Source organism: Schistocerca cancellata, chromosome 3 (genome assembly GCF_023864275.1).
Source record: "Schistocerca cancellata isolate TAMUIC-IGC-003103 chromosome 3, iqSchCanc2.1, whole genome shotgun sequence".
Classification (NCBI taxonomy): Eukaryota; Metazoa; Arthropoda; class Insecta; order Orthoptera; family Acrididae; genus Schistocerca; species Schistocerca cancellata.
The window spans coordinates 640,660,078-640,674,591 of NC_064628.1; the positions used below are offsets into that span (position 1 = coordinate 640,660,078).

At 38.8% G+C, this 14,514-nt stretch overlaps 1 protein-coding gene across 1 annotated transcript in view; it reads right to left on the bottom strand.

The window, feature by feature from the left end:
• Nucleotides 1-14,514, bottom strand: part of LOC126175586 (COP9 signalosome complex subunit 3) — a 99,712-nt gene that overhangs the window by 55,156 nt on the left and 30,042 nt on the right. Inside the window, exon 3 of the mRNA XM_049922446.1 lies at nt 2,105-2,322. Coding sequence (XP_049778403.1) covers nt 2,105-2,322 — 218 coding nt within the window. The remainder of the gene's footprint in view (nt 1-2,104; nt 2,323-14,514) is intronic.

The window sequence follows — 14,514 nt, forward strand, 5'->3', positions numbered from 1 at the left end:
TGGAGGAGCACAACATACAAACCATTTTCTACTCAGTGGTTATAATTACAAACATGCTTGGGTCAGTCAAACACCAACTAGGGCTTGGGCAACCAGTATCTATAGGACTGGTTGCAAGTCTGGGATGCAATACATTAGTCTGAAGCAGCGGTGCATCTCATAGAGCTGTTCAGATGTGTGAAGAACATTCACCTCAACCAAACCAACAAGCCTATAGTGGCAGAGCAAAGCATCAATGAAGGGCATAAGTTTGTTACTGAACAGACAGAGGTGCTGAACCATGCCAGTGGGTTCTGAGATTCAGTCATCAAAGAGGCAGTGGAATTTAAAGAGTATATTTCAATCTTACCAACAGGGACAACAGTTTCCAACTGAACTCTGCTTTGGATGTGATGTTAGCAAAAATACAGGGTGTACATAAAGTCTGAGAACATTTTCAATTATTTATTGCACAAGAACCAAACATTGTACAGATATCACACGTATGTCACTTTGATGAGAAACCCTGAAAGTTTTTTTTCATGTATACCACTACAGCGTAGTTTGGTAATTTGCTGATAGCCAGTGCTACTTACAAACATGGCGAGTTCAGGTGTGGAGCAAGCTTTCTGAGTGTTGGAGTTTGGCAAAAACAAGTGTGCTACAGCTGTTCAACGGATATTTAGAACCAAGTATGGTAAGAAGCCACCAACAAGGAAGGCCATTTACCACTGGCACAACAAATTCGTTACTATGGGTTGCTTGTGCCCAGCAAAGAGATGCGGATGTTTCAGTGTGAGTGAAGTGAATGTGGAGTGCGTACAAGAGGCATTCATAAGGAGACCAAAGAAATCGGTGTGTCATGCATCCCGTGGACTCGAAATGGCTCCAATGACAGTGGGGAAAGTCCTGCGACATTTTCATCGTGAAGTTGGTGGGTACCTGTATACAGAGCTGGCGCATCAATGGATCGGCCGTGCTACAGAAAGAGACAGCCGTTTCATGAAATGGCCTCCCTGATCACCAGATCTCACTCCGTGTGACTCTTTTCTGTGGGGACACATTAATGATCTGGTGTATGTACCGCCTCTATCATGTGATGTAACAGAGCTCTGGGAGAGAATATGGGAAGCAAGTGCCACAGTTGACAATGCCCTGCTGGAATGGGTATGGCAAGAATTCAATTATCATACTGACGTCCGCCGGATCACTCAAGGTTCACATACTGAATGTTTGTAAAAAAACTATCAGAGTTTCTCTCCAAACTGCAAAATGTGTGAGATCTTTAGAATGTTTAGTTCTTGTGTAATAAATAATTGAAATGTTCTCGGACCTTATGTACACCCTGTATGTCAGGAACACACTTATGTGAAAGCGGTGGCAACAACAGGCGTAGACAGGCAGCACCAGGACTCATCACCTGGACACCCCATCCAGCCTATGAGGAGGGGACAGGGCACCACTAGCTGTGACATAACTCCTGGAGGCACATGATTGGCCCAACTGTTGGGACCTGGGGCATTAGTGATAGATGCTTTATGTTCAGGCCACTGCAATTTTTAATAATGGCCATTTCACTTCTGATGGATATTTTTGTGACACAGATGCATCACCTCTGAACTTTTGTGCTGTTTCTTGGATCTTTTAACAACATGTAGTTGTTCTTTTATATCTGTTATTAATTAACACACTATTTTTTATTTAGCTGTATGAATTTTATTTAAATTGCTAATCCAAGAACAATAGCTATGCAATCTTTGCTTCCCAGTTTCACATCTCCCTATGTGTATTGTCTCGGGGTATTATACTTTTCGTAATTCATGTCTTACTTTAGCTGACTCGCATCTTGAGTGGTATCTGCTTTTCAAAAGAAATAATATAATGATTTCATAATGTTACAAATGAATAATTAGCCAAATGCAATATAGAACAAATTGATCAGTGTGGTTAAAATTATTTTCAGCCGTAATGGCTATGTTTGTAACCGTGACTGTGTGGGAAAATTATTTATTTCAAACTTCTGCTACCAGTAACTTTTTATTTTATGCCTAATCTAACATAACGCAACACATTTCGAACATGTGGTTAAAATTACATAGAAGGTGGTTTTAGTTATATGACTTACCTCACGACTAATGTTGGTGATATCTGTGTTAAGGAACTCTAATGCTGGTTTAAAACACTTTGCAAGAAGACACAACTGACATAGATCAGCATGTACTGAAGTCAGCTGTGAATCAAACAATTGTATTTTTCTTATAGCACGCCTCATCAGATCTATACCACGAAGAGCCATTTTCCGTTCTGCAAGACTATGTGTGATCTGATGACACAGCTCAGCATCTGCAAGATACATAAACTGTATGTTTCACTATGTTGACATTATTGCAGCACAATGAATAACTTCCCTTCAATAAAATATGTTTGCAGTTCCAGATCAACTAACATATTCATTAGAGCACGAAAGGTATATACAAGAAACAATCAATTTTAAAAATAAAGTGTATTTTTTTATGTTTACAAATTTTTTCAAGTGTGTTTCACCCAATATATGCTTTACTGTTGGTAACAGATAATTCTGCCCCCCCCCCCCATCCACCTCTCATCTGCATTCACACAGTACATTTCTGAATGATAATGATCTGTTCAGCACATTTTTCTTAGTCTCATTTAAGGTTCCAAAATGATATTTTAGTAAAACTATATTGGGTATTGGAAAAAAAGAGAAAAGTATTACAAAACCCATCAGGTTTTGTATAATGTGAGGTTTGCTACATGCAAGAAAACAAATATACACCGACACATGCATGGTTCAATCTCTATGACCAGCAATATCAGTTTCAGGGTACCCTAATTCTTGTGTCAAGTAAATCTTCTCTTATGTTAAATGTTATAAATGATGTGAAAATTTATTTCCTGCCTGCTAATGCACATGCTCAATGCACATTATCACCAGATAAATTACAGTGGAATAAAACAAGGAAAAATCATTTCCTCTTCAATACACTGCTTTCAGCCTGCCTCTCATCATGATCACTGAACTATAATGCTGTGACTGTACTTTATGCCTTTCTGAGTTTCACAGCTGAAACAATTTTCATCACTGAAAAATACTCAGTGTGCAAAGAACAGGCAGTGTAATGTGATTCCAGATCATAACAGTATATGAAAATACATAGGTTAATACAGAAACCCTCAGTAGTGCCATATGGAATAAAATAAGCATAAAGTTCTTTGTCATATGGTAACACTGATTTTAGCAACTCCTTTGGGGTCATAATCTAATTTATTGATGGCAGTGGTTTCTTCTTCTTCTTCTTTTTCTTCTTCTCCTCCTCCTCCTCCTCCTCCTCCTCCTCCTCCTCCTCCACCTCCCCCCCCCCCTCTCTCTCTCTCTCTCTGCCCCCCCTCTGTTTGTTACAATATTCATATATTAAATTAACACTATGTTTAACATATGTTTATTATAATTATCTACATTTATTTAAATCTTTGACTTCATGTCTACTATGGAGAGGGACCAAATGAGCCAAATCAACCTGTATTCTGTCCAAGCTGACAATAGAAGTTTCCTGCACTATTTCCATTACTAATAGAAAAGTATCAAGAAAAACATGAAATATTTTCCAGAAAACAGTTATTAAACAGAGAGACAAACAACAAAAATTAAAACAGTTATTAAACAGAGAGACAAACAACAAAAATTAAGTTGGATATGGTATTCATCCAGTTCTGTCTTTTCTTTATACAAAAACACATTTCAAAACAATTATGGCTTCAGTCTTGGGGAATTGGTGTGTATATATATTATCGTTATGAAGAGTGTGTAATATTACTAGTTACCACAACTGTTACCAAACTTTCCGAAATACACTTTCATAATAAGGCTTACAAGATCTAGAATTTAAAATTTCAAAGATTAATTCAGAACATTTCAGCAATTTGCTTTGATGTTCCCTTTTATATAAAATTGTTCTTGTTATACTGTCATAGAATAAAAATTTGGGAAAAGTTATATAGTGGTCTCTCTGCCTTTTTCGTGGTTGACATATTATGATGTTTGTACATAATTTGTACCAAAACACTTGTCAATGGTACGTATATTACATAATACAGCTTTTCTGAATTTACCTTGTAGTTTTAGTTACCTGTAGCAAGAAGGTAATTAAATATGTAGCAAATATAGACTTCACACTATACTACATGTCAATTTGTTACCACAAATTTTATTTTGTATTCACATATATTGGCTTCGACAAATCACAACCAAACTGCAGAATATATTTTGTGCTTGGCTCTTAAGTACTTGGATAAAGAGTCATATTTTAAAACTGCTGTTAAAATAGTTCTTTATTCACTACCAGGTTTGATCTTCTGATCATCTTCATATATGATAAACTTATCTCATACAACAGCCTAGAAGGCAAAATTGATGCTGTGGAATCGGATAAAATTAAAGCTATCCTGCATCTCTGAGACCTAAATTAAAATTGTTAAAACAGGTAATCAATCTGTGTATCAGGTTTAGCTTTTTTGTGTGGAGACACACTAGATACTGTCAGGTTTCCACCTTTTTGTTTGGAGATGTTCTATATACAGCCAGCACATAGAATGTGTCCACGCAGAAAAATGGAACCCGCTTGACAATATAATTAGATTGATTTACAGTGTTAGTAGAAACACAGTAAAATGTGGCCACATAGGTTATTATAAATAATTTTATGACACATGAAGTTGATTAGAAGGTCAAAATTGATAATAAATACAGAATTATTTTAATAGCAGGTACTGGTAGTTTTAACAAAGTGATCTAGATGACAACAAGGGGGTAAAGTATGCAATGAACTGTTCTCATATTTCAGTATATTACTGTGGCTGCCATGAACAATAACTGTTAATACTGCCTACACAAGTAGCAGCATGGTGTCTCACTCAATATACTTCACCCACTGCACTATGTTTTACAGGATATAATGTGCGAGTTAACCCCTGTCTGATTCAGCTTCAACATAAGAATCTTTCCAGTCTTCTGCTTTGCTATCAGAATTTGTTTCAGCTGGTTGTCATCTCTCACCTTCTGCTGCAGTCCAGCCACAAACATTTAATTTCTCATTAAAGGCACCAAAAGACAATGGTGTAAGGGCACCTATCATCTACCATCATTGCTGCATTCAGTGTGTGTGAGATAAATAACTGGCTATCTATCTACATGAATGGTCACTGCCTTATTTAGCTACCCACCAACTCTACAACCACATCGTTGAAAATTCTGTCCACCATAATAAAGATGATGTCAAAACTGCTTCAATACCAATTATGTATGAGTATTCTCCCCTTTTCAGCATCAGCTCTTCTGAAATGCAAAAATGGAAACAATCCACCCAGCACAAACTACATCTCTGCATTTCCTTTGGCTTAAACCTCAATCAACCCTTTTCCACTTTTTACCATTCTCCTTCTACTCTTGTCTTCTTTATTTCTATTCCTCCCTTAACCCAACACTGTACTCTCCTTTCCCAGTCCCAAAAAGGAATATATACCAGAGTGGTATGAACACTGCCAACAACTTTATGAAGAATATAGCAAAACTGGCAACAGCAATATTGCAGACAACCTCCTCCAAAGTCTTGACGCTGCTAGAGGGATATGATGCTGTGAGATGATACAAATGTAAATTTCAAACATTCAGGTTGAAAAGTATTGAGCCTCCTGTGTAAGTTTGGTGGAGCCTCAAATAAACCCGGTCACAAGCCTGGTATTTCAGGTAACCAAATTGCTAACCATATAGTTGAAAAATCTAGATCATCCTGGGAGAAATAACACATTTCCAAAATAAAACAACAAATCACCTCTCTAAAAGCTCACTGCTCAAACGAATCCAATTTCTCTTCACCATTTAAACTGATTGAATTGGATGAGGCCTTGAAACAAATTAAACATGGTAAAGCACCTGGTCTGGAATTTCTCATAAACAAGGGTAATGGGTGAAAAAAAAAATGACTAGTCCACTTCTTCTCCAATATCCTAGATAATTTGCCACTGCCCAACAAGCTAAAGAGAACAAAAATAGTGGCAATTTTGAAAACAGGTAAACCAGCTGACCACCCTCAAAGTTTCAGACTAATTTCCCTTTTGAGCTATACTTATAAACTCTTGGACAGCCTCATTTACAACAGAATTAGCGGCTTCATTCTGGAACACATCCCACCTGAACAAGCATGTTTCAGACCATAGAGAAGTTGCTGTGACCAGGTACTGGCCCAACAACTTCCATAGAGGCTATTTTGCAAGACAATGTGAAGACATCTGCTGTGTTTGTAGACCTAACTGTGGCACAAGATGCTGTCTGGAGAGAATGGATGATATATAAATTACTAAAAACAACCAGATGCTGAAAAACTGTAACTCTCATCAACACAATGATAAACAATGGGTATTTCCATGTTTACTTGAAAGAAAATGTGAGCAAGGAGAGGAAATTAAGTAATGATCTACCACAGGGCTCCGTCTTAGTCCCCCTATTACTCAACCTATATATTTCCGATCTGCCCAATACCAGCTCAATAAAATTCTGTTACTTGGATGATATTGCTCTTGCTTGTTGAAATATAGATCTCGGACAAGCAGAGACAATTCTCACAGATTTAGCTGTTATGAGCGCCTATTTTAGAAAGTGGCAAATTAAACCGAATAAAAGTACAACTGAAGTATGTACATTCCATCTGAACAAGAAACAAGCTAACACGGAACTTGGAGTGAAACTTAATGGAAACACTCAAGGCCATAAGAAGTACCCCAAGTACCCAGTACCATTGTTTGCACCCTTTCACATATAAAACATCTTCAAAATACTGCTGTCAAGGTAGAACTCAGAAAAATACTATTCAAAAACTATGTGGAAAGACATGGGGAGCTTCAGCAGACACCTCGCACACATCCACTGGGCTGGTCTTCTCACCAGCTGAATACTGTGCCCTGATGTGGCTAAACAGCCGCCAAACCAACTTGACTGATCTCCAGCTAAACCATACTATGTGATTAATAACTGGGACAATCCGACCAACAGCCATTTATTGGCTTCCTTTGCTGAACAACATCTACCTGCCCGCAATCCACAGAAGTGAGACCTCGTTTAGGTAGTATTGCAAGCTACTGGAGATCCTGGAATTACCCATACAGGAAGACATAACAAGTCTACAACAAAATAGACTCCATTCAGGAAACCCACCATTACAGCAAGCAGAACAGCTATGCCAGTAATATTGAGGTAGGAGACCTATGGGATCAGAACTGTCAACCTATAGCAAATCCTGAAGAGCGTGAGTAGTTCCAAAAGTATAACTACAATACTGCTGGCACAGAGATGGCCAGGAAACCATGGGTCAAATAGAACACAGCTCACACAGGGCATGGTTGATGCGGGGGGTGCTACAGTGTCTCCGGTTTGTGATTGTGGGGCTCCGAACCAGATAATCAAGAATATTGGAGATAAATACCCCTTGCATTACTATCAAGGGAGTTGGAACAACCTCATGAACACTGACAATAAAGCTCTTATATGGATTACCGTATTTACTCGAATCTAAGCCGCACTTTTTTTCCGGTTTTTGCAATCCAAAAAACCTCCTGCGGCTTAGAGTCGAGTGCAAAGCAAGCGGAAATTCTGAAAAATGTTGGTAGGTGCCGCCACAACTAACTTCTGCCGTCGAATATATGTAGCGCTACACAAGCATGCTTTGTGGGCACAAAGATAAATACTGGCGCCAAAACCTTTTTTTTTTTCTCCGCCCCGAGTTTCGGCCACAGCATTTTCATACATTATCCAATGAAGTAAATACAAATTCCGTATTGTTCATCTTGGAATGTAGCAGAATTTCAATGTACTATGAAAATCCGACTGGCAAGACTGTTAGGGATGTTTGTCAATATGGCCAACTCCACGTTCCGAGTTTTTTCCTACCTGTGAGAAGAGATGGTTGCTAATAGGAACCTGATGAAATGTGAATCACATGCAGTATTCTCTTCACCATAAGAATAATACGAAAATAAACATTTTGGCATGTATTCTTTCATGTTTGCTGCTGTCTCATTTAAATCTTGTCTGCCGAATAAACTACGAAACTAGAGTGAAACAACAGCAAACGCGGAAGAATATACGTATCGTGTCATGTTTATATTCGTATTATTCTTATGCCTAATAGTGACTATCAGAATGCGACAAACAATGCATGACACAGTACAGTAATGCATTTTCAGCTTAGAGTGACGTCAACACTTATAACAAAGAAAACGGCACTTACCAGATCAAAGCAAAATAAGCAATCGATTCAAACCAGACGAAGCACGTGAAAAAGGAAGGGTACCCGTATAAATACGTACGGAGCGCCTGACGCATAGCAATGGCTACCTGGTAAAGCTTAACTGCTAAGCTTACGACTCGAACCAAACAACTGTAGCTGTATGGTCTTTCATTCGACCTAAATTGTGTCTCATATTACAATGGACCAACTTTGTTTCAATTTGGAGGTGCGGCCTAAAACTTTTCTCTTCCCTTGAATTTCGAGTCTCAAATTTCAGGTGCGGCTTAGATTCGGGAAATATTTTTTTCCTTTATTTCGAGTCTCATTTTTCAGGTGCGGCTTAGATTTGAGTGCGGCTTAGATTCGAGTAAATACGGTAGATACTGTCATTTAGTTAGTTTTGTATGCCGCTATTTTCTGTATTCTTGTCGTATATATATATTCTAACGCTATATACCCGTATTTTTACACTGCAAGTGAGCCATATAAATCTGCTGTCCCCATGCACCCTTTCTCCCCTCTCAATTCTTTTCAATCACATATGATTTACACATCTCCTCCTCCCCCCCGCCCTCTCCCACTACCATGCTGCATCAACCCCTTCCTTTTCCCCATATTCATCCACCCACATCAGAATGTATAAACAGTCAACATGTCACAGATCCAAACAGTGTGTTTCTCATTTTATATTGTGGCAAATGTGATTAAAATTCAACAAGGGAATGGAGCAGGAATGTGGCACGCACTGGTGAGCTCCCGATGATGCAGGCGAGGGGGGGGGGGGGGGGGGCATGGCTTTAGGGATGGAAGTGGGTGTTGGACTGGGGCTTCAGGTGATTGAAGTCTGGAGGATTGTGAGATCAGATGAGGTATATGGACAACTTCCCTCTTTGTGAATCAGAGAAGCTCAAATTGGGTGGAAGGAAGCAAGCGCCTCAAGGCACAGCTTGTCAAGCAAGCACTGAAATTAAACATGTTGTATGAGCAATGTGGTATGCCACTGTATGGCCAACTCTGCTCATAGCCACAGGCTGTCAGTGGCTACTCATTTAAATGACAGATGGCTCCTTGGTGTTGACATAAGCAGGATGGGTGCTTAGATATCACTCACATGGCAAGGAATTAGGAGTAGGTGTAACACAACAATGAATCAGGATATATTGTAGATTGAGTGGGATGCAGGTATCACTTCAGGAGGGTTGTGGGCAAGACGTTCCTCATTTGCTGGCACAATGTTTGGGGCCCTGGCATTAGATTTGACTGAGTTGTTCCAGTAGATATAGATGTCACATTGTTCACGGGGTAGTTGGAGAACTGAGGGCTTATATGGGTATGGTGCAGAAGATCTGTCTGCAGACTGTATAGTGAATTATGCCTTGTATTTGGGAACTTACAACATAGACTGTCAACAACTCAAATTTCAGAGTATAAATAATGAGCTGCCAGTAAACAATAGGTCAAAGGCGAGAGCAGAATTTGAAAGACATCAAGGATAGAAGGGGATGTATGATCAGTCCAAAAAAGGGGTAGTAAAAAGACGAAAACTGAAAAAAAAAAGAATGAGAAATGGAAAAAAGGAAGTGGAGGATGGATAAAAAATAAAAATAATGGAAGAGGGATGTGTTTTACAAGATGCCTAGATGAATTTCATCAACGACCCACTTTCTTGTTCTGTGACTTGAGTTGACATGCTGAACATACATTTGATGGAAAAAAAGGTCTCATGACTGTGGGAACAGAAACATCCTGTGCTTTAAAAATGCACAATCATAAATATGTAACTCTTCCAAGAACTGCGCAACATAAAGGAACAAATACATCACTCTCTAAGACTGACAAATTATTTATTTCCACTATTAATGCGCATCTGGATTTTTGTGTTTGAGGTTAGATGGAGTATGTCAGATGGCAAGCTGTGGGGTGCAGATCAAAAATATCTTGTCACAGTTGCTGTCCACGCAGCAAGAAAAGCATATCTACAACAGCTACAGAGTAATAGGAGCCTGCAAGAATATGCAAGGAACAAAATGGCACTTTCTCTTGAATGAAATCTGTAACAGGAGAGAATCTACCTCACCTGTATGCTAACACTCATTCCAGATTAACATATTCATGTATTAACTCCAATAACGTGTAACTTTAGTTTGTTTGTTTTTGTTTTGTAAAGTTGGGCTAAGTGTGTGTGGGAGTACTTCCATATCAACTAACCATTTATAGTGGAGTGACAGCCACACTTCAATGGCTTTGAATGACAAATAATTTGTCAGAGTCAGGAGAGATTCTATCTTAAAATAAATTCCTGGTTCTGATTGCCAGCAGCCTGTTACAAAGAACATTGAAAGCTGAATTCTTTACACAAAGTAGACACACTGAAGAGTGACAAATATGAAAATGAATCTAAGGGACAATATTCAAATTGAAATTACAAGAATATAGAGTATTTATAATCCTACAGGGCTTCGTAATAAGAGAAATCTGAACAAATGGCAACAACTTCTATAAAAACAGTTGGTGTTGTAGTATCGCAAGTTGTTCCAAGCGAATGTTTGTTTTAGGATAGCTTGCTGCATATAACTTTGGGGGCTAACATCTAGTGGCCTAACCGAGAGACAAATGAGCATCTGTCACTGCCTGCCATTGGAAAGCTATTCAAGGTCCCTTACTGGACACGTACATTCACCACCTATAAGAACCTAAATAAATGATATTAAATATTATTCAATCATTTTTAAAATCAGTACACTACCTTTTGTTATTCACGAGAAGATTGTATAAAAAGATTGTATAAAAATTAAAAAGTAAAAATCAGACACTTAGGGAACTAAATTCAGTTAGGAAATATGATGGTTTATCTTTTGGTGTAATTGGAAAACATAAACCAAACTCTCAGTGTGCAGAATTAATTAATTGAGATTTTCATATTAAAACTTTAATTATTTTTCGTTTTCATAATATAAAAATCAGACAAAGTTATTATTTGTGTCTAATATGGTTGTGGGAGTAAATGTGAGTGTGTATGTGGGACATTCGTTTAATTTCAATGTTGCATTATATACTGTCTTAAGTAACCTGCAAGAGTTACACAAGCCTGTCGTGGGAAAATGATCCTAGGGGATTTACTCACTTTGCTGATGACGTATGTCTAGGTGTGATTGCTACTGTACAGAGCAGCCAGAAAGTCAGCTAGAGTAAAATCTGTATCTAAAGAATATTTCCAGAATTACTGTCTTTTCGTTTTTGTTTATTAAACATTACTTTAATATTTGCATGTGCCAGATTGACGCAAATGCGTCTCTGTATAAGGATTGCTGCAGGCCAGTTTTGGCGTGAGTATGATCATGAGCGAGCATTCTGATTGGCATCGAGTATGGTCAGCCAATGAGAATTAAGATGGTTCCCTTATAGTTATACTGGGAGTGAGGCTGGAAGAAAGGAGTTGCTCGCTAGCTTTGAATGTGGACAGTCATGTTACTAGTGCCAGTCAAAATAATGTGTAAGATGAAGAATTTCTTAGTGTTTGAGATATTGGTGAGCTAAGTCGATAGCAGTTGCTGTTGAGGACTGCTTGGCGAAATTTAAGAGATTTTGACTAAATCTGTTGGACAGATATTAGGGTGTGAAATATTGGCCTTCATAGTATCCACATGGCATGTTTCAGTATTCAACCACTGAGTACTTTGACAAGCAGTTTCTTTTTTAGAAATCCACAAGAAGGACCAAATGTAATAACTCAAATTAGTGGTGAAATTAATAACTGTGAAAATGTTGTTTAATTTTTTGCTATCGAGGACAAAATAAACATTTTTGTGTGGTAATTTCGGACATTATTTTCCACAAGCCAATTCATTTTCTTACTATTCGATTAAATTGAATGACAGTTTTTCTACAGAACTTTCTTTCATAAATAGAGTTGCACGGCGTCAGTAATTGTAGATATTAGATGGTGTTCTTCATCAATTGTGCTTTTACATCATCTTGTAAGTATCTACGTTGCCGAGTGAAGGGACATCGAGCAGACGCCATTCTGAGGTAGGTGAATATTTGCAGCCTGTACAGTGACAACATTGTAATGAGAAAAAAAGAAAAAACAAACACTGCCTGGCTGCAGTGTCTACTGAGAGGTGTTTTGAACCGTACGATGCACACACATCACTGTGGGTGTTAAAAGTTTTATAAATCTAAATTGTCTGATAGTGGTAGCATTGTTAGTAGTCCCTGTTCTCTCTCCTAACAATAACCCTGGTGGAAAGAAAGAGGAGGTGAGGGGTCGGGGAACACAACATTGTCACAAAAAGAGACACATACTTGAAAGCTGCATACAGAACACAGACCTGTCTGACAAATATGCTGCTGCTGCTGCAACAACAACAACAACAACAACAACAACAACAACAGTGCATGGCTGAGCTGAGGAGTCTCTTACAGCATCAATGAAAACTGTAACACACACGCATTTCACCTGTGATATTGAAAACCAGTATTTCAATTTAAAAGGAAATTCTTGTCCTGAAACTAGTTCATCAAAAGATACCGGTCATCTTCATCATCATCATCATCAACAACAACAACAAATGTAAGACACTTAGATTTCAGTTAATGTTATGGCAACTGCATACAGAACACTACTGTAACCTATTTTAGAGTACTGTCCAGTATTTTTACACGTTATGAAGAAGACGTGACAGCAGTTGTAAAGGGAAGGCATAAACACATTGCCAGGATCACACTAGGTCCACATAGCTCAAACAAAAGAGCAACAGATATGTTCAAAGAACTGAATGGGAATCAGTGAAAGAAAGGTGAATGTTGTTTCTGTGAAATCTTATTGCATTACTAAAGACATCTCGTATAACCTTGTAGGCCATACAACAATTTTACAGCATCTATTACATATAATATGTAGGGATGAAGACAATAATGTAACAGGGATTAGGGCCCTTATGAAGTGACATATAGTCATTCTCATCCACTCCTACTGCATATGTGAAAGGAACATGAAAAGGTAGAGATAATACTGATAAGTGACAAAGTACCCTTTGCCATTCACTATATAGTGGTTTCTGGAGGAGTCTGTACATAGATGCAGATGGAAGCTTTAAAATATTTTTTCTATAATATGGTAGGGGAGGTAGTTCAGTTGTTGAGCATAATTCGCACATCTCGGCTGCTTAATCTCTTAGTACATGTAGAATGCACTGACATGCAATGGAACCTCCAGGCTGGAATATCAATGGTAATAGAAAAATGACAGCTTGCTACTCACCCTAAAGATGACATGTTAAGTTACAGACAGGCACAACGAAGACTGTTACAATTTTAGCTTTCAGCCAAAGCCTTATGCAGAAAAGAACAAACACACACAACTGTTATGTCCAGTAGCTCAGACTGGAATGCAACTTTACACTGAGTGGCAATCTGAAGTGGGGCAGGGAAGGGGATGGGGTAGCACGGTATGGGTTGGGGGAGGGAGGAGCACTGCCAGGCAGTGTGTGGAGGGCAGCACACAATGAGAGTGACCACTGTTGTTATGACTCACAGTGACTGCTTGGCAGAAAGCTTCTGCCAATTATCTGACTCTTCCACCTATAAACTCTGCCGGAGGGATCCCATCCCTGAAGTCCAACATAATCTCTAGTCCCTTCTTGAAGCCTTGGGCCATTCCCAGAATCTCTCCCCCTCATCCATTTCCCCCCTCATCCATTTCCCTGCACACCCACCTTCTACATGTTTCCCAAACTCCACAAATGCAACAATCCTGGATGCCACATTGTAGCTTGTCATCATGGCCACTGAAAGGATTTCGGCCCTCATTGACTAACATCTCCAACCAATTGCCTGAAATCTGGCCTCCCACATCAAAGCTGCCAACCTCTTCCTTCAGCGGCTCTCCACCATACCCAACCTTTACTACCTAGATCTCTACTCATCATTATCATCATTATTGACACCACTTCCCTATACACCAACATCCCTTATGCCCATAATCTTGCTGCTATTGAACACTATCTTCCCTAATGCCCTTCATACTGCAAACCCACAATCTCATTCCTCATGCACCTTACTAACTTCATCCTACCACACAACTATTTCTCCTTTGAAGGAAAGGTATACAAACAAATCTGTGACCTGTTTACCGGCCATCTAGATAAAACCCGGAGTTACCACTGAAACACATCCACTGCTACTGTAATCTTCCCAGCACCAATCTCTGTTAATCCACTGTCCCCACACCCTC